A 26,633-nucleotide genomic window follows, 5' to 3' on the forward strand; every position below is an offset into this window, starting at 1 on the left:
TTTTAAACAGTATTTGACTATAAACATAGATAAAAAAGGTACAAACTGGACATAATGCACTAGTTCATAAACAAGTGAGAACAATCGCCTTCATATAGTGCTCAGAATATGACATTCATAAAACTTGTTCAATATCATTAGAGAACTCTAAATCTTAAATACTGAAAGCCACCTCTGATAAGTACAATGTACTTTGCAAGATAATGATATAACTGGACTAAAAATACACACAACCTGTAATTAACTGCCTTTACAGCGCTTTCGCGCTTTGATTCACTAAAAAGTAATGATTGTAAGAGTAGTTATTAAAAAAGGAATATAGGCCAGGTTTATTTACTTATATTCATTTATGTAATGTTTCTTTGTTTCTTTCAAATCACACGTTTTGAAATGAAATATTTAATTTTTCAGATACCATAAGATGTCATCAAAATAGATTTCCCTGAAATTGAGAGACTATTTGTTCATGGGATAATTTAACGTATTATTTTATAAGAAGGTATAACTTGAATATCCAATAAATTCATAATCAATGATTTTTTACAATAAGACTCCCAAAGAGAAAAAAAAGACATGCGTAAAAATATGATATTTTTTTTATTTTTAACATCAACTAAAAATTAGAACTGAATATAGCTTCATAGATCCAACAATTAGTCAACCGTTTCAAAAGTTGAACATACTACCATTAGATAAGAACTGAAACATAGTGCCTTATCACTCACCGACAAGCATGAAAGTAACATTATTATGAGCCTCATGGAAACGTTTTAAAGAACTTTTTAAAGTCTTGCATGGGCACCTTCAACTCTGATAATTTTCACCTTACACAAATTTGCTTATTTACTCCTTACACAAATTTGCTTATGAAGTCCTAACAAAATTTGCTTATTAACTCCTTTCACAAATTTGCTTATTTACTCCTTACACTTATTTGCTTATTTACTCCTACACTAGTTTGCTTATTTGCTCCTTACACACATTTGATAATGTACTCCTTAAACAAATTTGGTTATTTGCTCCTTAAACAAAATTTGCTTATTGCTTCGTTTTAAAGAACTTTTTAATGTCTTGCATGGGCACCTTCAACTCTGATAATTTTCACCTTACACAAATTTGCTTATTGACTCCTTACACAAATTTGCTTATTGACTCCGTACACAAATTTGCTTATGAAGTCCTAACAAAATTTGCTTATTAACTCCTTTCACAAATTTGCTTATTTACTCCCTACACTAATTTGCTTATTTGCTCCTTACACACATTTGATAATGTACTCCTTAAACAAATTTGGTTATTTGCTCCTTAAACAAAATTTGCTTATTGCTTCTTATACAATAACTGCTAGAGAATAGTTAGAAATGTATGAGAAAGAACGACTAAAATCGATATATAACACTTAATATGTTTTACGGTCACCATCACGGATTGGTTGAAAGATAATCAACTCACTAGCGGCATGTCTTCGCGAAATTAGATCTTTAGATACCAGAATAGTCGTCTAACCATCAATTTACCGTTGATGTCCAATTCTGATTATGAAATGTTGAGTAAGTGTGCTTACCCTGTCGACGCACTCGTTTTCGCTTAACTTTTAGTTGATGCGATTACCTTCAGTTTTTTTTATATGTAATCTTAATTGATTTATGAGATATGTAAATCGGTTAAAAAAAACTCTATGTCTCAAATCTATATGAGCTAGGTTGGTAAAAGGGTTAAACAGTCAGCAAAAATACCATAATGGAAATTATTCACATATACTGATTTTTTTTTCTATCTTTCTGTCAGACACATGGACTTGTGTGAATATTTATAAAAGACATTGCCTTTTGTCATTATATCAAGTTTTTTTTTAACAGATAGATTGATTTTAAAATAAAGCTGCTATTCCAAGATAAAAATAAGGAGATGTGGTATGATTGTCAATGAGACAACTATCCACCCAAGTTCGAATGAAGTGGATGTTGCAATTATAAGCAGAGGTTTTCTTTTCTTTTTATACGCTTATATGCTCGTGCATGTTCACACTATACTGACTTCATATACAGGAGTGTGCTCCTTACGCAGAAACTGCTCCAACAGAGTTATGAGGAGGAAAGATTAAAAATGACACTCCGTAAATTTTATGGATGTATCTGTGTCTAAACTAACTAATGACATTTTTACCACGTCTTAGATTGTGGTTTAACATCTATGTCGTCTGTCTGCTAAGTACCGAACGTGACCTTATCCCCAATATGACTGTTATACCGAGAGTGAATTTACATTACTATACGACGTGTCTCGGTATTTTATACATCCAACATTCATGTTTTTATTTTTTGATGTTTTTGTTATGGTTTCGGTTGAATAATGTGTTATGTCGTATCGTTTGTTGTCCAAATAATTATAAAATTGCCCTACAATACCATCATTGTCATATTCCCGAATATGACTGTTATACTGAATGTGAATTGCTGTGCGGCGTGTCTCGGTGTTTTGTACATCCAACATTAATAGATTTATTTTGTTGTTTCTGTTATGCTTTAGGTTGGATAATCTGTTATGTCTTATCGTTTGTAGTCAAAATAATTATAAAATTGCCCTTCAATACCACAATTGTCATGAAAATTGTTTGGACCAATATTGTGAAAATAATTGTATAAAGTTCCAGATTGCATGTTAGTTATGTAAGCGCGTCACTGTTTTTGATATCCTGTGGTGTTTTTCGTTGATGGAGAATATGTTCGTTGTTGTTCTGTGGTTTGTATGTTGTGTCGACTATTATATTATTTGTTTGTGCGTTTCTCTGTTATGAATGTTCTTGCGTGTGTTTGTGCTGTATTTCTGTCACGTAGTGTTTTAGCAATATTTTTTAACATTGTCATGAAGCAGGAGGTTTGGCATGCCATGAAACCAGGTTCAACCCACCATTTTTTGTTAAAATGTCCTGTACCAAGTCAGGAATATGGCAGTTGTTATCAAATAGTTCGTTTCTATGTGTGTTGGAGTTTGTTTTTGTTGTACTTCGGTGTTCCTGTTGTTCATTTGTTTTCCCTCTTATAGTTGATGTGTTTCCCTCGATTTTGGTTTGTAACCGGGATTTTTTTTCTCTAAATCGATTTATGACTTTTGAACACCGGTATACTACTGTTGCCTTTATTTATACTTTTGCAAATTATAGAAAAATGCAAACTTCCAGAAATCATATAATTTCTATAAGCTATAATGGATTACCTTCTACTGGCGCTGTCACCCATTCTGGTTCATGGTAGGTATGAACAACTTCTGCACTTAGAAGTGCAATCATGGCAAACAGTATTACCTCCATAGACACTGAAACAGTTTTCAAAGATCTGAAAACAAAAAAGAAACGCGTATATAGTCTATCACGCATATATATGTATAAGGGATATTATTATTAGTTATCATTTTGATTTCGTTCTATAAAAAAATATGGAAGAACACACATAAATCTATTCAAAACTGAGGATTTACCTTTGCTATTATTAGTGAGTACTAAAATTAGGACAGTCAACAAACAGTTACGCATGTAAAAAGCCAACAAATATTAGAGTAGAAAAGTTTTAACAAAAATACCGAACTTCAAGGTGAAATGAAGAAAATGGCGGGTTACACCTGGTTTTTATAAATAGCTAAACCCCCAACTTGTATGACTTTTGTTTATAGTCGGAGTGAAAATATCTGCATATTTAAAACTCGTAACTCATATATCCAAGTGAACTTGAAATTAAGGATAATAAATATCGAAAATAAAAAGTCCGCTTCCAATCTTACTCTTTTTCTGATCTTGCCATAGATAGACGATATCAAACTATAATCTATAACATACGTGATGATGTGAGAATTCCCATTATCAACTTCCCATTTCTCAGTAGTAACATACCCTCTGGACAATCGAACGGCGTTTATATATCTCATTTTATACGTTATAATTGTGCATTTTCACATTATATCGATGTCATTAACAACGGTGTGATCCTACAGATTATGAAGAATAACGATTGAAAAAAAAATCGACTAGATTCGACAATTCAAAAATGTTACGGTCAGCTTCACGAATTGTTAAGCTGTTACGATATGTCTGCTTTTCAACTCACTGTCGACATCTTTTCGCGGTGTTAGATATCTATATAATAAAGTCGTCTGTAAAAAAGGTAGAAAATGTGAAGGGGACATTCAAAACTTTTAAGACAAAGATAAACTGATAATATCATGGCCAAATACGAAATCCGCAAAAACTACATACAAACTAAAGACTGAGCAACATGAACCCCACCAATGAAACAGAGGGTGACCTAGAGTGCTCGGGGATTCTTACTTTGTCGACTCGCGCGGTCTCGCTTCTTTTGATTTCATGCAATTCCCTCATGCTTTATTCTTACCTTGATTTGTATGTTCTGAATTGAATGATATGTTTTTATCGTCCGTTAACCTCAGTAGCTTACCAAATATTAAAATCTGAATAAATCGATTTACTAGCAGATGACAAATCACGGTAACAAACAAAAACTCTAAAAGGAGTGAGACCGGGTCCGTCGACTGGATAAGCGTCTCCTGTTTGGCATTCATTAGCCGCCATGCAAGTCCCCTCTCATCAACGACTATTTCGGCAATATAAAGATTTATGCCTTCGAAAAATTGTAGCGAACGAGTTGAAACACAGACATATCATATAGATCCACTAAACAAAAAGATATACATATATTAAGTATCTTTTAACAAAATATCTTTCGATGACAGGTTGTTTCAAGTATGCAATATCAATGCTAAGATCTAACTAAAGGCACGAATCATTAATCGAATAACTGGCTTATTTTGGTTGAAAAGAAATAAAAACACAGTGACAAATTACTGTTTTCGGAAATGAAAAGTTAAAGCCAAAATATGAGTATAACAGGATATATAGACGACACTCTCAACTTTTCAGAGAATTTTTTTATCATCGTAAGATTCAAGGAAAAAACTAAAAAAAGTAAATCAAAATCTAAGAAAAGTTTTGACGAACATAAAGACTCTGTGGAAAACCTTCCGGAAATTTTCACTGATCAGCGGTATCGACACAGTGCAACAAAACTAAAGTAATACCTTAATAAATTTGGTGCTTCCGAACCGGTATCGATTCATTAGGAACGATCAAACCCAAGTATATGAAAGATAAAGATGTATAAGTACTTGAATACGTGAAAAGATACATGACGACAATGGACCTTAAAAAAAATCAATTTAAGGTGCCTGAGGGGGTTGAGTTCCTTAATTCGACGGAGAATTTTAAGATAGGTATGTACCGAAGCACTGACTACATAGCTAATTATATGCCAGCGTTAGCTGGCACTTATGGTAGAAGCATCGAATTGGAATAAAGAACGATAACTCTCTCTACATGACACATCTGAAAAGTTTCGTCAATCTCGTTAAATCTCGTACGATTATTTTAGTTAATGGCTGCCAGATTCTCGTTTTAATCGCGCACTTGAAAAAACGGGACAGAACGGAACAAATTCGATGTTGAATACGACATGAATTTTTATTTGTTTACAAAAACAAGAATAGACAAATTTTGGTAACTTGTGTAGTTTATTTAAATTTTATTGTACCACTGAAATATCCGAAGTTTGGACGAACAAGTAACCTTTAACCTATCTTATGTGATGTTTATCGTCTGCTTCATCTTTCCATTGTCAGTGAAAGCGAAAGCAAATTTCCTAAATAATTGCAGGTACTTCATTTAAAAGTCATAATATCATATAGTGTTCCGTCCAGCCATGGGAACACAGAAAAACCCTCTGCAAGCAATAATTTTCGGGAGAAACGTAGGTCATATGCAGAGGTAGTAAAATCCGGTGCTCTGGTTGACCATGACTACTATTATTCATCTGATACAGAATTATCAAGTAACAGTGATAATGACGTTGATTTATACTGTCGTAGGTGATCACGGTAATTCATGTAGCTCACAGACAAATACAGGTGAAATTCCCAATAACATTTCTATTCAGCAGCAGTCTGCAACTTTACAGAAGCTTTCAAAAGTAAACAAAACAAAAAATTCGCATTAAAATTCACAATATGCTAAATCTGTACTTCCTTTGGCAAACTTAGATTCACTGCCCTCAACAAATATTGTCATTAATAATGACACATATTTATCTTATACAGTCCCAGGAGATGGAAAATGTTTTTTTTCCACTCTCTAAGTTTAATCATAAATGGAGACTTGAGTCTGAGTGATACATATAGATATATTGTATGCTCCAATATTGTCGAAAATTGGATTTTATGGGAAGATAGAGTTATGATAACCAATGATAATACCATAACTTTTGATAGGTATATACAGGGCATGTTACTTGGAAGTATGTGGGCTACATCCAGTGAAATTCAAGCTGCTGCCACATTATTTGGATGCAATATAAATATTTGGCTCCCGCAGTCGCCTGTATATTTTATGCGTCAGTTTGAACCATATCAAAACATTTTCACTCTACCGGATGTGGATATACTTTTATCAGGTGCACATTTCAATCCTGTAAAGAAATAAACACCAATGGCTATACCAACTTCACCACTACAAATTAATTTTCATGACCAAAAGTAAAAAATGTACCAATCAAAATGCCAAACTTGAAAAGAAAGTGTACCACAAAAAAATCAGCTACAAAACCAAAAAGCAAGAAATTACATAAAACTGACTCTGAATTAGTACATGAAATTGATGTAGAAAAACCAAAAACAGAAGATGATCATGAATACATTTATACTGCTGAGCAGTGTTCTCCCCACAAATTTCAAATAGCATCCAAGAAAATAGCAAAATCTTTAGATCATCATTTATTTATGGTTCCTTAGGCTTAGATGAAAATGAAAAACCTGATCAAAACAATACTCTAAACAGGCTCACTGTAAATTCAAACTCTTCTTTTAACAATCAGTATGATCCTCTTGCTGATCAAGTATATATGAGATGCAGGAAACTGGGAATACAATATGAACACCCAGCTAATATAGAAAGTAAAAATAATTTAACAAACAGAAAGCGTCGTTTGCAATACAAAATTTAAAAACAGCTACAACTTTTAAATATTGATGAAAAAGATATTCCAAATCCTCCACCTTTTCATGAAAATCTACAATTTAATAAAGTTATGGATTGTATTCGTAGTTTTGAAATTAAACAAATGTCTTATTGTTTTAAATTTTGTAATATTTGCACAGAAAGAAAAATGGATATAAAAATGGCACAAGATAATGAATGTAAGCATTGTCATTTAGATAAATCACCAATAAAATTATTTTCAGCAGAAAACAATATGGACCCTAATATATTCCATCTGAACTTGCCGATTTAAGTGTTGTTGAACAACAATTTATATGTAAAATCTCACCTTGTATAAATGTTCACATGTTAGGCCATGGGGGTATCGCTTCTGGTGGGCACTGTGTTACTTTCACACAAGAAGTAAATGAACCAGCCAAAATATTTCGTAGACTTCCTGCAGATATTAATATTATTCGTGTACGGAAGCAGGGCAAAAATGGAACATCTAAAGATTTTGTAGTAAAAAGGTTAAAAATACAAACTGCTCTTTTTTTTAAAAAACAGTACAATCAGGCTTATTTTGACAATATTATTAGTAAAGAAAGGTTAGTTGCATTGCCTATTGATGGTGAACTGTCAGATATACAAACAGTTAAATATCAAGCCAATATTGTTCATATTTCTAACAATGGCCCTGCCCCTGATCAAACAGACCCTGGTGAAATAGAAGGTAATACACATTCAAGTGTAATTTTGTCTGACCCACATTTTGATATCAGGAACAAAGTAGAAGATATTGTGACTGATGTTGTTGGGTAAGCTCATGGTGATGTTACAATTAATAAAAAAGGTACAATTACTTTACCTTGGCCAACTAGGGAAAACACACCAGTATCTGAATTTATAACACACCATTTTTTTTACACTTGCCTTTCCTTGTTTGTCTCCTTATGGTACAGGTGATTTTAACATGAATAGACCTCCATGTGTGATTGGGCAGAACATCTGCTCTGGTATGATGATGGAAGGTTTGCCCATCATCCTTATTTTAAATTTGTTGTTCATAACATGATTATAAGAAAGAGAGCTATTGAAAATAGCAATTTTGTTGTACACCAAAAGCTAGGAGAACAACATTTATCTATTTCTGAATTTCGAGTAAAAATTCAAAATGGTGACAATTCACAAGCTAAAAAAAATTATACTTTGGGGCACCATTACGTGGCACTTCACAATACTGGGCACAGAGGGCTAAAGAACTTCGGGCACTAATACAATTTCAAATTAATGACAAAAAGGCCTACCTGCTTTTATTATCACAGGTAGTTGTGTCGAATACCATTTCAAACCACTCAGAAGATTACTTTCTATTTATTTAAAAGAAACAAGTGGGACAGATGTAGATTTGTCTGACCGCTCAAAACTATTTGAAGCCCTTTAAAAAAATACACATATTGTGGCAAAATATTTTGACTTGGGGACTAATGATTATTTTCATGATGTTGTGTCTCCAGCTTTTGGTGTTACAACATACAGGTATAGACAGGAATTAGCTAAGTCTAGGGGAATGGTGCACTGGCATGGTTTCTGCTGGAGATCTGACAGGGAACCACATAATCTGATAAATTCATTCGTTGATAGTTCTGTTTTGGGGCATTGGAAAGTGTAAGATATAATAGTGATAGTCTAAACTTGAAAATATCACTCAACAAGCCTTTTTTCAATTTAGACAAAAACTATATGTAGGGACATAGTGAATTATTGGCTTGGTTAGCTGGCATTTAAGGTAGAATAAAGGTGTTTGTGCTAATACAGACACCTTTTAGCAAAACTATCCATACCCGCTGCATTTTTATGCACCTCTCCTAAGTCAGGAGCCTCTTGTTCAGTATTTGTCGTTTGTTAGTGTGGTTCATAGGTGTTTCTCGTTTTGTATATAGATTAGACCGTTGGTTTTTCTGTTTGAATTGTTTTACACTAGTCATTTTGGGGCCCTTTATAGCTTGCTGTTCGGTGTGAACCAAGGCTCAGTGTTGGAGGCCGTACTTTTACCTATAATTGTTAACTTTAAATACATTGTGACTTGGATGGAGAGTCGTCTCAGTGCCACTCATACCACATGTTATTTATATACAAAGTGCCAAAAAGACAAAGAACAAAAATGAGAACACCAAAACGACGGAGACACAGACAACCAACATATAACACAAAAAACTAAAAAGTACACACATCAACGAACAGCACGAACCCCTAAAACTGGGGGTGAACTCAGGTGTTCCGGAAGGATGAGCAGTTCCTGCTTCTTGCAAGTCACCCGTCGTGTGCTAGTTATAAGTCATGTCCGGTGGAGGAGGAAAGACATCTATGACAATTCAATAGAGATCATTTAAGGCAGTTGAAATAATTATTCAATTATTCAGTTCAAGATCTGATGTCCTCAGAAAGTAACAGTAATACAAGAAGTCATAAATATGCTGCAATTAAAAGTGGGCATTATATGTCTTGATGAACAGGGAAAAATTAAAGATATGTCAAAGTACAAGTGGTAAATCAAATTTCATACCATCTTGTTTTGATAAATATTGTCAGAGCCTATGATTTTATTTTTACAAAAAAAAAATGTAACGCTCGCCTTTACTTTTCAAGCTTCGCCTCAAAAATTTGCAAATTAAATTTTTTTTTATTGAAATTCTCAAATCGCTCGCTCGCCCCAATTTTTTGAGGGGAAAAATCCATAGAACAAGAAATTAAATTGGTGTGGCCTTACTAGAAAATGAAAATAACATTTAAAAGTAAAACTTTTCTAAAACTATAAGTTTCACAGTATAAAAATATTACATCAGGGAAAAAGAAATAATTTTTTTTTCATTTTTGATACTTTCATTTAGGTTTCAGATTTATTAGTAAACTGACAAAAAATGCGACCTAACAAGTAACAGGTGAGAAAATAGGTGCTATCCGTTCTGAGGGTCACGGCTTAGGGACTGCAAAAGGCAAAATATAACATAACATTAACGGTACTAGTTTTATTGAACAGATGTGCATTTAGACAATTATTGCCGATGCTATTGTCACATAAACAGGATAGGATGACCTTAGGTGGATTTTGTTATTATATAATTTGGTCCTTTTTGCATTGGTCATATAGCTTTTAAATTGTTTTGTTTCTCATATATCATTGGCTTTCAAATATTCGGCTTTGAGCGTTTCCTGATGAAGGTAAATCCAGAAAAAACGCTTCGGACGTGTTGTTTTCATTTCAAATATCTCTTTAGAGATTCTGAGTCTAAAACCAAATACAAACATTAAAAAGCAGATAAAACGAAAACGGACCAAAAGTAAAGCCAAACGCGGACAAGAAAACAGAGCTTTGCATGAGGGATATAATTCTTTAATCGAAAATGATTTGTAAATTGTATATCATCAAATTTGATGCGAGTACCGGACAAAGTTAAGAACAAACAACTATTCACTTGACCATAAAGGTTCTATCCGGATTTCCTTATTAAGACTGACATGCTACTGTGTATTCCTTATTTATTATTACTCTCTCCAATGAATTAACATGATTTATGTAAAAGTCCAATGTTACCTTCGATGTTATTGTCATATAAACAGTTACTGTACATAGAGGGAGTTACACCCACACATTGATGCATTTTTTTAAATATAAATTCACCATGTACCGAGGCTATCACATAGAATGTTGACGTTATATACTTGCGTGTAAATTATTTTGTCATAGCTTTAAAAGTCAAGTTTATAATCTAGACCCACACTTCCTTAGTTGTATAATATGATAATTTTAAACGAACAAATATCTCATAATTACATAAATTAATAATGTATCAGTTTTGACTATCAGCGCTTCTCAAATAGTGTGTATCCGAGGCGATCATGTAACAACATCGATCGGGGCTGGAATACTCATACTGTTCCATTATCTGGTCTTCTCTACGTAACGTGCTTTAGATTCAATAATTCATTCAATAGAATCTTAGTCACTTCATCAGTCAACTTATCAGAACTAACTTTCCTTAAGTAATGATTTCAGGAATGTGTGTACTTCGTCTAACAGTAATAAAGCTTCGCACCGTAATGCGAAGCAATACATTTGGTTCGACCGAAACGCTTTGATGGATGAACATTCATCAGGAACGCTCTAACCCCCATTAACTGAAAACGAATGATGTTTAAATATTATGATGTACGACTCTTTCTTTTGTTTAAAGCTTAAAAGTTTATTTTAGAAGTATGAAGCTGAACAATTATGTAAATAGATAGTCAAAGATGAAAATGCTGCTTAAGAATGAAACATCCGTCCACATATTTTGTTTAAGATTGTCATTTACCAAATAACTAAATTACCGGAAGACACGTTTCATTTCACGTTCAACTAAAGAAAAGAAATGATAACAATGACAATAGTACAAAAAAAATATATGTAAAAGCATGTCTCTTTCTTCTCTGAAACTTTGTTCGTGTAAATTTCTTTTGGTTTAACAGTTTGCGGAAGGCGAATAGTACTTCTCCCATACATAATTTGCGTTTAAATTAATTCACTGATATTATCTTGGAAACGATTTTATCTAACTAACAAAATTAAAATCAAAATGCAACAGTGCTTTTCAGAAATGCGGGCTGAAAATTTTCAATGAATGATTAAAATTAAATGAAATCCCCCATTTTGTTTTTCCTGAAAATATTGATTTCAAAGAAAAATGTGCAGACACATTATACATGCATGAATAACAATAACTCTGTAGATGTCATACATCACGAAATTATTTTCCACGGGTAAACCATTTCGGGCAAAATTAGGTTTGGTCACTTTTAGATATTAAAATCTATTAACAGTGAATCATATTTTTTAAAACATTTTATGTACTTTTTTTATACCATACGTTTCTCTTAATCTTATGATATCATAGTAAAAATACGTTTCCAGTTGTAACGTTTTAAGTATTAATGTTTATAAATTTGTCTTATTCTTAGCCCTTTTAAACTTTCACTGTCCGGGTGATGATATTTTATGATCAATGTGTATTGTGATAGATCAGAATTTGCTTTCTTCTTCTCTGAATTTGCTCATGTGACGTTACGTTAAAGGGAATATTTTGCAGTTCATTGGAAAAGAACAATACGTTTTGTCTACCCATCGTCTAAAAGTCATTAGAGAAACAGATTCGACGACAACCAAATCTAGTCAAATGCAAAATTTCTCCGCTCTCGACAGCTGGATGTTTATTACTTATTTAAAACGATCAGCAAGACTCGAGTTTTAAATTTGAAATTGTAACTGACTCGAATCGGGAAATATCTTTTCACTCGATGCAGTGGCAGATTCTATGTAAACAAATGTTCATGTTAGACAAAGTATGAATATATACTAGGGCGTTTGGTCGTTACGATAGTGTAAACAATAAATAAATTATATATACGCCTTTAAAAAAATGAAAACAATACGTCATAAATTTCATGCGTATGAAGCGCGTTTCTGGATTTACTTTCATCAGGAACGCTGAAAGCCGAATATTTTAAAGACATGGACGAATAAAACCGAACGATTAAAGAGCTATATTACTAAATAAGACCTAAAAATAGCTAAATTCATTTAAGGCCAACTTTGCCTGAGGGATTTGAAACCCAAGTTTCTTTATCATTTCAAAATTTATAAACAGACAAATTTAAGAGGTTGGTTATAAATCATGTCAGTTCCGAAGTACTGACTCCTGAGCTGATGATACCCTCGAAAAGTGTAAAAAACAACACCAATATTAAAAACGGAAACAGTAAATACAAGTACTAATAAATATTTTGGGTAAAATATATCCTTCATTAGTATTATGCTAAATGAATCTTATCATTCTATCCTATTTTACTTAAACAATCTAGAAAGTAATTCAAATTAAAAACAAAACCATGCTGGTATAATTTTTAAATTTAACGAAAATTTAATATTTACATAAGAGGACGCGTATTTATGCATCCAAAATTAAACTAACACATCCATCAGCGGTGGTTAGCACTGTGCGATTTGAACTATACCTTTTCATTGCAGAATTGTCTTGATCTTCTCTGACTCACTTACTATTGTTTTTGTTCATAAATATATGATCCTGTGCTTGTGAATTAACTTTAATACCTGTTCTGTTGTTTTATTTCAAAATTTTGTTTGATTATTGTACGCTTTTAATTTTTTGGAATTATTATTCTCTACATATTCAAAATGACTTTAAAAACTCATTAGGTACCAGGGTAATAACTGTGTACATCAGACACGCGTTTCGACTATATAAGACACATCAGTGATACTCGAACTATCACAGTAGTGAGGCCAATTAAAATACGCAGTTAAAGAGCATATAGAGGAATCCTGCAAGAACCAATAAACTTGCCAGTAAAAACTGGTTATGATAATTTTTATTAATCAGTGTGCCACCAAAAATTTATAGTGAAAAATGACTGAGGTTTACTGTATTATGTATGTAATTACAAGGATCCGTTTTTTATTTCAATTGATATTTGTCGTATTAAAACTACTAGAACAAGAATGTGTGCTTTAAAACTTGATCTTTTCCTTGATATTAACACAGATGGACGACTTCAAACAAGAATATGTGACAAAAGTGTTATGTTAACTCTCATGGGTGTTCAACTATACCGACCTCATTATAAGAGATATATTCTTTACTTAAAATATGCGCTAACAGGGTTAAAAAGGAAAAACGAATGAAATCGAGACTACATAAATTTGAAGTCACCATCACGAATTGTTTGACAAATACGATACATGTCTGTCTAAACTCAATAGCGAACAGTTTCGCAGTCTTAGATCTTTAAAGACCAGAATGGTCTCCTAATCATATTCCCAATTGTGTCATTTTAACTGAGTGTTGATTCGCATGACGAATGATGAATGCATTGGAGGAGACACTTAATCTGTCGATGCACCCGATCTTGCTAGCAAGTAATTGCACTCCTTTTGGAGTACATGCAATTCCCTCTTTTTTTTGCTTTTAAGTGTTACCTTGATTTGTCTTATCAATCAATTTATGAGATTTGAACATCGGTGAACTAATGTTGTTTATATTTATTGACGTTAATCAGAACTCTATTTATTCATCAACGATTTTGTTTTCTTAGATGCAATTTATCATGTTTATCTAGAGCTAAACTTTATAGGGTTTGATTAAAAGAATTAATCGGATTTATTTCACTGATATCAAATATGAGGTTCAAGATACTAAGCAAAATGTACTCTTTATCATTTTTTATACACTGTAAAATATAACTCATTTGATTTGATATAATCGACCATATTGATATATATGTTTGGTCAATAAATATAACTTGTTCAATTCAATAGATAAAAGCCCGACCACTATTTAAGCCATTTGTCAATAAAAATCCAGATTCTGTATTTTTCAATTTGAACAAACTGTTGTCCGATGCATATTTAAAATAAGGAGATGCGGTATGACCGCCAACGAGACAACTATCTACCAAGTAAAGTAGGTATAAGCAATTATAGGCTACCGTACTGCCTTCTAGAAGGGGAAAATTACATACTGTATAGTTGGCTATAAAAGGCTCCGACATAAAAAATGTGAAACAATTCAAATATATGTTTCATTTTAAAACTCCAAAGAAGTTGGACATAAGACGTTGAAAAAACAAATACATACAACCTTTTTTTCAAACTATAAGTAGTTTTCAAAATAACAACCTATATGAATTACAATGCACATGTCTCAAATGTAGTAAACAGGTTTATCAGTTTTCAGTTCAGACTCTTACAATCAGAGGAACATTGCTATTTAAGCATAAAAATCCACTTAACAATTGTGGCATTGCATTTATATTCAATAGTGGAAGCATATTCTAATAAACGGGTTGATTGGCATGACATGAAATAGTTGGTTCTCCAAGGGTGACTGGAGAATAGAAATATGTTCACTATGGTCTTCTTTCGACCGGCAGTATAACTCCTGCCAAAGTTGGACGTCCATTTGGCTGTGCGGGATGTACAAGTACACAGCCCGGTCCAGTCAGAATGGGGACGTGAAATTCGTTGCCTCATGTACATACATTGCCACGCTCTCTGCACGCTAAGAACCCTTGCAACAACTTTTTGATGGGTCCTTATGTGACCAGTCAAAATTTCCCCGACCTTCATCCTGGATGGCCTTTTTAACAGAACCTACCTATTGTATTTATTGTTAATTTGTTCCCGTCCTGAAAATGAATGAAATCTTTGACACTGGATGTCAAACAACTTAAAACCAATCAATCAATCTATGAGATAGTTGGCATCCACTGAATTACTATGGTAGATTAAAAAGGTCCCTTAGTAACCTGTAACATACAAAGTTCGTTTTTACGCATGAACTTGACTGCCATCAAACGCTCTGATTCGGGTTACTGTATCGGTCATTCCTGATAAGAGTGTTTTTTTTCGAACGATAACTAAAAGATAATGTTTAATAAACCCATCATATTGCAGAACAAATGATGTCCTTATAGATCTCGATGATCGCATTGGACGAAATAAAAAAATTTTACAAAAAAAAAAATATAATCGCTCGCCTTAACTTTTCAAGCTTCGCCTCAAAAATTTGCAAATCAAATTTTTTTTTATTAAAATTCTCAAATCGCTCGCTCGCCCCAATTTCTGGAGTGGAAAAATCCATAGAACAAGAAATTAAAGTGTGGCCTTACTAGAAAATGAAAATAACATTTAAAAGTTAAACTTTTCTAAAAAATGTACGAATGCTTCACAGTATCAAAAAATTACGTCAGGGAAAAAAAACTAATATTTTTTTTTCATTTTTGATTCTTTTGTTTAGGTTTCAGATTTATTAGTAAACTGACACAAAATGTGACCTAACAGGTAACAGGTGAGAAAATATGTGCTATTCGTTCTGAGGGTCACGGCTTAGGGACTGCAAAAGGCAAAATATAACATAACATTAACGGTACCAGTTTTATCGACCAGATGTGCATTTAGACAATTATTGCCGATGCTATTGTCACAAAAACAGGAAAAGATGACCTTAGGTGGATTTTGTAATTATGTATTTTGGTCCTTTTTGCATTGGTCATATAGCGTTTCAACTGTTTTGTTTCTCATATATCATTGGCCTTCAAATATTCGGTTTGAGCGTTCCTGATTAAGGTAAATCTAGGAAAAAAACGCGTCGGATGTGTTTGTTTTCATTTTAAATATCTCTTCAGAGATTCTGAGTCCAGAACCAAATACAAACATTAAAAAGTAGATAAAACCAAAACGGACCTAAAGTAAAGCCAAACTCGGACAAAAAAACAGAGCTCTGCATGAGGGATATAATTCTTTAATCAAAAATTATTTGTAAATTTGTATATCATCAAATTGCATGCAAGTACCGGACAAAGTTAAGAACAAACAACTATTCACTTGACCATAAAGGTTCTATCCGGATTTCCTCATTAAGACTGACATGATACTGTGTATTCCTTAAATAGTATTACTCTCTCCAATGAATTAACATGATTTATGTAAAAATCCAATGTTACCTTCGATGTTATTGTCATATAAACAGTTACTATACATAGCGTGAGTTACACACATTAATGACAAAAAAGGCCTACTTGTTTTTTTTCACCACAGGTAGTTGTGCCGAATACCATTTTATCATAGCTTTAAAAGTCAAGTTTATAATCTAGACCCATACTTCCTTAGTTGTATAATATGATAATTTTAAACGAACAAATATCTCATAATTACATAAATTAATAATGTATCAGTTTTGACTATCAGCGCTTCTCAAATAGTGTGTATCCGAGGCGATCATGTAACAACATCGATCGGGGCTGGAATACTCATACTGATCCGTTATCTAGTCTTCTCTACGTAACGTGCTTTATATTCAATAATTCATTCAATAGAATCTTAGTCACTCCATCAGTCAACTTATCAGAACTAACTTTCCTTAAATAATGACTTCAGGAATGTGTGTACTTCGTCTAAAACTAATAAAGCTTCGCACCGTAATGCGAAGCAATACATTTGGTTCGACCGAAACGCTTTGATGGATGAAAATTCAACAGGAACGCTCAAACCCCATTAATTGAAAACGAATGATGTTTAAATATTATCATGTACGATTCCTCCTTTTGTTTAAAGCTTAAAAGTTTATTTTAGAAGTATGAAGCTGAACAATTATGTAAATAGATTTTCAAAGATGAAAATGCTGCTTAAGAATGAAACATCCGTCCACATATTTTGATTAAGATTGTCATTTACCAAATAACTTAATTACCGGAAGGCACGTTTCATTTCACGTTCAACTAAAGAAAAGAAAATGATAACAATGACAATAGTACAAAAAAATCTTGTAAAAAGTTAAATCACAAAAATACATGTCTCTTATGAAATTTTGTTCGTGTAAATTTCTTTTGGTTTAACAGTTTGCGGAAGGCAAATAGTACTTCTCCCATACATAATTTACGATTAAATTAATTCACTGATATTATCTTGGAAACAATTTTATCTAACTAACAAAATTAAAATCAAAATGCAACAGTGCGAAGTTTTCAGAAATGCGGGCTGAAAATTTTCAATGAATAATTAAAATTAAATAAAATCCCCCATTTTGTTTTTCCTGAAAATATTGATTTCAAAGAAAAATGTGCAGACACATTTTACATGCATGAATAACAATAACTTTGTAGATGTCATACATCACGAAATTATTTTCCACGGGTAAACCATTTCGGGCAAAATTAGGTTTGGTCACTTTTAGATATTAAAATCTATTAACAGTGAATCATATTTTTTAAAACATTTTATGTACTTTTTTATACCATACTTTTCTCTTAATCTTATGATATCATAGTAAAAATACTTTTCTAGTTGTAACGTTTTAAGTATTAATGTATATAAATTTGTCTTATTCTTAGCCCTTTTAAACTTTCACTGACCGGGTGTTGATATTTTATGATTAATGTGTATCACTGTTTTTCATTGTTCAAAATTCAGAATTTTTTTTGCTCTTCTCAGAATTTGCTCATGTGACGTCACGTTAAAGGGACAATTTTGCAGTTCATTGGAAAAGAACAATACATTTTGTCTACCCATCGTCTAAAAGTCATTAGAGAAACAGATTCGACGACTACCAAATCTAGAGAAATGCAAAATTTCTCCGCTCTCGACAGCTGGATGTTTAATACTTATTTAAAACGATCAGCAAACCTCCAGTTTTAAATTTGAAATTGTAACTGACTCGATTTGGGAAATATCTTTTCACTCGATGCAGTGGAAGAATCTATGTAAACAGATGTTCATGTTAGACAAAGTATGAATATATATACTAGGGCGTTTGATCGTTACGATAGTGTACACAATAAATAAATTATATATACGCCTTTAAAAAATGAAAACATTACGTTATAAATTTCATGCGCTTGAAGCGCGTTTCTGGATTTACTTTCATCAGGAACGCTGAAAGCCGAATATTTGAAAGCCATGGATGAATAAAACCGAAGATTAAAGAGCTATATAACTTAATAAGACCTAAAAGTAGCCAAATTCATTGAAGGCCATTTTGCCTGAGGGATTTGAAACCTTAGTTTCTTTATAATTTCAAAATTTATAAACGGGCAAATTTAAGAGGTTTGTTATAAATCATGTCAGTTCCGAAGTACTGACTACTGAGCTGATGATACCCTCGAAAAGTGTACAAAACAACACCACTATTAAAAAAGGAAACAGCAAATACAAGTTCTAATAAATATATTGGGTAAAATATATCCTTCATTAGTATTATGCTAAATGAATCTTATCAATCTATCCTATTTTACTTAAAATTTTTAAAATTTAACGAAAATTTAATATTTACATAAGAGGACGCGTATTTATGCATCCAAAATTAAACTAACACATCCATCAGCGGTTGTTAGTACTGTGCGATTTGAACTATACCTTTTCATTGTAGAATTGTCTTGCTCTTCTCTGACTCACTTACTATTGTTTTTGTTCATAAATATATGATCCTGTGCTTGTGAATTAACTTTAATACCTTTATATATATATATAGGTTCTGTTGTGTTATTTCAAAATTTTGTTTGATTATTGTAGGTTTTTAATTGTTTGGAATTATTATTCTCTACATATTCAAAATGACTTTAAAAACTCATTAGGTGACAGGATAATAACTGTGTACATCAGACACGCGTTTCGACTATATAAGACACACCAGTGACACTCGAACCATCACAGTAGTGAGGCCAATTAAAATACGCAGTTAAAGAGAATATAGAGGAATCCTGCAAGAACCAATAAACTTGCCACTAATAACTGGTTATGATAATTTTAATTAATCAGTGTGCCACCAAGAATTTATAATGAATAATGACTGTGGTTTTCTGTATTATGTATGTAATTACAAGGATCCGTTTTTAACAAGACAATCAGAAAATGTATTGAACAAACTAAAATGAATAAACACGGAATCTTGTTAATATGGAATAAATACTATGTATGTTTGTTCACTTAGATACGGTATTTTGTTTCAATTGATATTTGTCGTATCAAAACTACTAGAACAAGAATGTGTGCGTTAAAACTTGATCTTTTCCTTGATATTGATGGACGACTTCAAACAAGAATATGTGACAAACGTGTTACTTTTACTCTCATGGGTGTTCAACTATACCGAACTTATTATAAGAGATATGGTCTTAACTTAAAATCTGCGCTAACAGGGTTAAAAAAGAAAAACGAATGAAGTCGAGACTACATAAATTAACGGTCACCATCACGAATTGATTGACAATTACGACACATGTCTGTCTCAACTCAATAGCGAACAGTTTCGCAGTCTTAGATCTTTAAATACCAGAATGGTCGTCTAATCATATTCCCGATTGTGTCATTTTAACTGAGTGTTGATTCGCATGACGAATGATGCATGCATTGGAGGAGACACTTAATCTGTCGATGAACCCGATCTTGCTAGCAATTAATTGCACTCCTTTTGGAGTACATGCAATTCCCTCTTTTTTTTTTTGATTTTATGTGTTACCTTGATTTGTCTTCTCAATCAATTTATGAGATTTGAACATCGGTAAACTAATGTTGTTTATATTTATTGACGTTAATCAGAACTCTATTTCAGTTATTAACGATTTTGTTTTCTTAGAGGCAGTTTGTCATGTTTGTCTAGAGCTAAACTTTATAGGGTTTGATTAAAAGGATTAATCGGATTTATTTCACTGATATCAAATATGAGGTTCATGATACTAAGCAAAATTTACTCTTTATCATTTTTAATACACTGTACAATATAACTCATTTGATTTGATATAATTGACCATATTGATATATATGTTTGGTCAATAAATATGACTTGTTCAATTCAATAGATAAAAGCCCGGCCACTATTTAAGCCATTAATCAATAAAAATCCAGATTCTGTATTTTTTAATTAGAACAAACTGTTGTCCGATGCATATTTAAAATAACGAGACAACTATCTACCAAATAAAGTGGGTATAAGCAATTATAGGCTACCGTACTGCCTTCTAGAAGGGTAAAATTACACACCGTATAGATGGCTATAAAAGGCTCCGACATGAAAAATGTGAAACAATTCAAAAATGTGTTTCGTTTTAAAACTCCAAAAGACGTTAGACATAAGACGTTGACGTCCATTTGGCTGTGCGGGATGTACAAGTACACAGCCTGGTCCAGTCAGAATTGGGACGTGAAATTCGTTGCCTCGTGTACATAGATTTCCACGCTCTCTGCACGTTAAGAACTCTTGCAACAACTCTTTGATGGGTTATTATGTGACCTGTTTCAAGACAAAAGTTTTGTCCTTATCCAATATACCTTCATTTTCCATAGGCAGTCAAAATTTCCTCGACCTTCATCCGGGATGGCGTGTGTACGCATGAACTTGACTGCCATCAAACGGTCTGATTCGGGTTACTGTATCGGTCATTCCTGATAAGAGTGTTTTTTTTCGAACAATAACTAAAAATTTGTGTTTAATAAACCCATCATATTGCATGACAAATGAAGTCCTTATAGATCTCGATGATCGCATTGGACGAAATAAAAAGGCACGAGATTGTTGGTATGGCTGAGTTTTCCCTGCAAAAATGGGAATCGTAGATACTAACACCTTGTTTCAAGTAATGGATATGTTTCTTTAAACCACACTGATTCAAACAACAAATAGTGATGATATTATCAAAACGCTGGACTTTCTTGATTGACAACATATGTGTTGCGTGTAATGGATTGATATTTCAACAAGCAGTCGCTACTCCAATAGGTACGAATTGTACACAACTACTGACCGACTTGCTCTTGAACACATATGAGGCAGGATTCATACATATCCTTTCAAAGACAAAAAAGGAAGAAAAAATGCATCATTTTAGAGTAAAACTACTCACTCCTGTTTCTGTAATTTCACTTTCAAATCAACTCATGTCCTGTCACTCAGTAACCCATATTTCAGTGATTACTAGCAGCTCATATATCCCAGTGAACTTAATATTAACAAACTATCAAAACTAGAACGACTGCGTCATATCTTGATATTTTCTAGATACAGTCACAGATGGACGACTTTAAAATAGAATATTAGTACATAATACATGTGATGAATTTAAATTTCTAATTGTCAACTTCCCATTTCTCAACAGTAACATACCATACATCCTAATTATTTATCAACAGCACTAGAAGTTTCCATGGGAGATAATCAATTTTTCTTTGAAAAAGTCTTCTATATTCAAAAAAATAATAATTTTAAGGTTATCTCCCATGGAAACTTATTAACAACGTATTGTTATTTCACATATATTTTAATGAATATAAGATGTTTTAATTCAAATGATGTCTGATTCTTAAGAATATGGAAGACTTTTCGAAAGAAAAATTGTATGAAAGCTTAGTTTTGACATTTTTATAGCAATTTAAAATTACTAATTATCACCTTTAGCATGACAATTACAATAAAATTTGTATACAAATAGTTAGACTGATTTTTCATAATATCGTTGAAGTAGAATTAAAGTCTAATAGGATTGTAAGTATGCTTTATTTTATCACATTGCACTTTCACGACTTTACTGTGTTTTCTACAGCAGTTTGTTCAAATTTCTGACCAGTTAAACAGTTTGGCTTTAAAAAATAAAAATTGCAAATTGGTCAAAATTTTGAATAGATTGCATTAGGTAGAGAGCAACACTAACCGTCAAGTCACAGTAAAAGAAAAAAATATCGGCTGCAATATATAAGTGTTTTAGTGTGGCTATTTTCATACAATGTGAGCGCCGAAATCAAATTTTTAAATGAAGCATTCAATGCCCGGTAAATACTTACTGTTATAACCTGGTTTTAGGAGTGTATAACAGTTTAGGCATGAAAGTATGAAAATCGTAGTTGAAAGATTGAGATAATGAATTTTAATCATTACTCCTTCAATTTATCGAAACGTATCGAGAAATATGAAATAAAAGAAAAAGCCAAAGCGACTATCCATTGAAAAAACCCAACAATTATGACTGTGTTGAGCAACTTCCATCTTTCCTACGTTCATCTTTAAAAAATAACTACTTTATTAAACCATTCTGTATCATATATGTAATCAATCTTTAATTTCTTTCACATGTTTCAATTGTTTCATATCCATTTGACTTATTAAAAAAATACGCCTTGTACGTAACAATCATATAATGAAAAAGAAATAATTAAAATTTCACATGAAGTTTTTATATTTAACTATCTAAAATGGTGTGTGTATTAATTAAGTAATCTTGTCATTTATTAAATTGGAAAAGTCTTATGTAAATATGAAATTGAATAATTCATTTGGAAATACATGTGTAGAACTGAATTTAAATTACTTGTGGAATCAAATAGCTTTTTTTTTTTTTTTAACTTTGTCCATAAAACTGCAATCTTTCGTACTCAATAAACTCGTGGTCTTCCATCTTCTTTTTTTTTATTAAATACCGGAACTTGTTAAGTCATAATCGTTAATTTCTCAAATTAATATTCACATTTCTGACCATTTTGATCAAAGTTTGAATACGGTGATGTTGAATGTTGAAAGAATTTTTCTTTAATTACATCTTTAAACATAGTTATTGCTACAATAGATATTGGAGAAATTTTAGAAGCGTTATTGTAATCCATATACAAATAAGGAGAGGTGGTATAATTTCCAATGAGACAACTTTTCATTAGAATTCAAATGAAATGGATGTAAGCAATTATCGCTCGCCGTACTGCCTTCAACAATGACCAAAATCCAACCTATATTATCAGCTATAAAAGATCTCGTCATGACAAAATGTTGTTTTTTAAAGTGCCATTGTATACTTTTGACGTTTGAATCATTGTGAAGTTTTAATCTTGATTTTAGAAAAGTAAAAACGGATTGTCGTCGTGACATAGATTTTTTTAACGATCTGCATATCATGAAAGTGTTTGTTTATACGGCCGATCAGATATAATCCTTTATCGAGGAATTAATAAAAACAAACGCAAGCTCGATAATATCTGATCAAAAAGTGAAATAAAAAAAATACCGAATTCCAAGGAAAATTCAAACCCGAAAGTCCCTTTATCAAATGGCAAAAACAAAAACTCAAACACATCAAACGAATGGAAAACAACTGTCATATTCCAGACTTTGTACAGGAATTTCTTATGTAGAAAATGGTGGATTAAACCTGGTTTTATAGCTTACTAAACCTCTCAATTGTATGACAGTCATATAGAATTCCATTATATTGACAACAATGTGTGAGCAAAATAAATAGACATAAAAGGTAAAAATGTCAAAAATTGGGGTACAGCAGTCAATATTGTGTTATAATCTTAACCACTAAATGGGAGATCTCGTTGACATGTTATCAAATGAAAGAACTTGTGCTATCAAATGGGAGAGAGCGATAATATCTCTGATCATATGGAAGTATTTTTTTCTGTTCTTCTCTTTTATATCCATGTGCTGGGATTGGGATTCCAATATAAGATCTTAAAGTGTTCCCAATAAGTCAAATTGAAGACATCCCTTTTTGTCCAAATTTTGTCAGTTTTCAACTAACTCTCACTATCTCAAGTTCTGTCAATTGATAAATTAAAAATTTTATAAACGCGAACTATTCGAATTAAAGGCATAGTTTTAAAAACTAGTAATGGGACTTGATATCTTTTGGGGTTAAATACAAATACACACTAAACAAACTATTGTTTACCGTTTTATTTGAGTGTTAATTTCATTTTTTTTTTTGTCATGGTGTTGCTTTATTGTCTGCAGCTTTCGAATATCAATTGTTTTGGTTCGAGCACTACTGACGATAACTGTTTTGTCCGTATGCTCATGTAGTTCATCAAATTAAATGTGGTTTCTGGAAAGTTTGTTTCATCACTTCATCACCAGCAACGTTTATATGGATTTGGCTCTTTTTATGTCCTTTTTGGTAAAATAGCTCCTGAACCGTTTCGGTCGTTATACATCCGTGCCTTTCAAATAATCGGCTTTGGGCGTTCCTGATCTTACGCTTGACCTTGTAAAGACACTTTTATATTGTTGAAGACCGTTTATTGACCCCGGGATGTCTTGTTGCTTTTGTTTTGTTTGGTTGTTCTGTCATTGGCGTATACCCACAATCGGCTTTAAAAAAGAAACCGTTCTCTGAGGAAGATGTTTCATTTTTGTAATGTCACCTTCTATTAATAATTCTGATAAAAAAATTCAATAATTGAAAATTAGTTAAGGCTCTCGTTGCAATACAACCGTTTCGCGCTAACGAGACATTAATCTTATCAATCAATCAGTTCTTTGATATTTGTCTATTTATTAATCATATCATATCAATTGTCTTTACACGTTAACACTTTTCTTGTCAAGTTTGTGAATATGGTTCGTTGTTACTGAAACAATTAACTTCGATTTTCAATTTTCTTTTGAGCAAGTCACTCTGAAGTGACAGAAAATATTATGGTAAAGATAAATGTTATGATTACACCAAAACAAACACGCAAAATTGTAATTAAATATTACATCACGTTTTTTCACATCGACGATCCTGTTTAAAGATAACACCCAATGTCACGTCTGGTAATTTTAATTTCAATCAAATAATTTTTTCCTTTATTTTTTACCTGTATTAAAAAAAATATGTGTAATTTGAATAAGTAAAGTATAAATAATTCATTCAATTAAAATGTTGGTAGGTGGTTATACTTTAAATCCTAATAAATTGACATATGTTATAAGGTCTTGCATCTGATACTTCAAGACAAAACTCCCCCTACGAACATTGATGAGCACCCATTTTGAAATAAAACACATTAAATTAAATCAGCGGACAACAAAATTCCGCCACAGGGTGTAAATAAAATAATCAGGCTCATAATTTGGTACATAGGACTAGCGTTTTGTCTTCAAAAATCATCAGTGGCACTAGAATCACAATAGTTTGAAAGCCAAATCAAATTTGAAGTTTAAAAAGGATTGAAAACTAAAAATTCCAAAAAGTTGTGCCAAATACGGCTTAAGCCATCTATGCCTCTTGATAGAAAAAAACCTTCGTGTTTCGATAATTTCAACATTTTATAAGCAGTAAATTGAATGAAAATGACCGTACCAATGCTTTTTTTTTAAGATAACACAAGAGTGCTGACTACTGTGCTATTGGAACTCTGTCGTTACAAAGTAACTGTACGATGCGGACCAAGTGTATAGTATATCGTAGTGAAATGAAAAAAAAAAAAAATTTATGAATCTAATGCGTCCGTAGCTCTATTCTCGATTTACCTTCATTACATTAAATTCAAATGTTAGGGTAATGAAGTAAATTTTCACGGTAAATGCACACAATAAAACCCCTAAAATTTCAATCCTATAGTTTAAACTTACCATCTTATCTCCGCTTTTTTTTATATTAATTTAAAGATTTATGACAATGCAATCCCTGTTAACATTGCCTCACTCACGTAAGACTCATAAAAAGGCCTCATAAATGTAAGACTTATAAAAAAAAATAACAGTTGAAATCTTTGTGATGTAAAAACTCGGTTCATTGTTCATGGCCGCCACTATATCGATTTCCCTACTATATTTCTCACCTGATTGGAGCGTTTGGACTAATGTTTTCACGTTGTGAATAAAAATAGATATACGTCAATGAGAGACATGCGCTCATTAACATACATAACTTAAAGTTTTCAAGAGGGCGACACACTGTTTTCAACGTTCGTTGTTGTTTGTCATTGTTATAATTTCAATTTCTCGGAAATGTTAGGTGTTAGTGGTTTGTGCAGTATTTTGTACTGTCCAATACCTTTTTTATAATTTCTGTAATCCTTTTACGTTTAATTCAACGTGGTATATGTCAATCAATATATCACCCCGAGTCTTGAATTTTGTGAAAGTCTTCAATAAATTAAAAAGAAACAAAAATGTCCACAAAAAAAAATCTTGATAAGTCAAGGATAACCATCGATAGGGTTCTTGACCGGGACAAAAGATATTTTGGCTTGTGAGCGAGTTTGCCTTAAAAAAAAGAACATTAACCAACATAA

The 26,633-nt window shown here is 32.2% G+C and overlaps 1 protein-coding gene across 1 annotated transcript in view; it reads right to left on the reverse strand.

The window, feature by feature from the left end:
- LOC127735831 (uncharacterized) overlaps positions 1 to 26,633 on the reverse strand; it is a 54,776-nt gene that overhangs the window by 23,921 nt on the left and 4,222 nt on the right. The window contains exon 2 of the mRNA XM_052246219.1: positions 3,217 to 3,335. Coding sequence (XP_052102179.1) covers positions 3,217 to 3,310 — 94 coding nt within the window. The 5' untranslated portion in view covers positions 3,311 to 3,335. The remainder of the gene's footprint in view (positions 1 to 3,216; positions 3,336 to 26,633) is intronic.

Source organism: Mytilus californianus, unplaced genomic scaffold (assembly GCF_021869535.1).
Source record: "Mytilus californianus isolate M0D057914Y unplaced genomic scaffold, xbMytCali1.0.p SCAF_3, whole genome shotgun sequence".
NCBI classification, from domain to species: domain Eukaryota; kingdom Metazoa; phylum Mollusca; class Bivalvia; order Mytilida; family Mytilidae; genus Mytilus; species Mytilus californianus.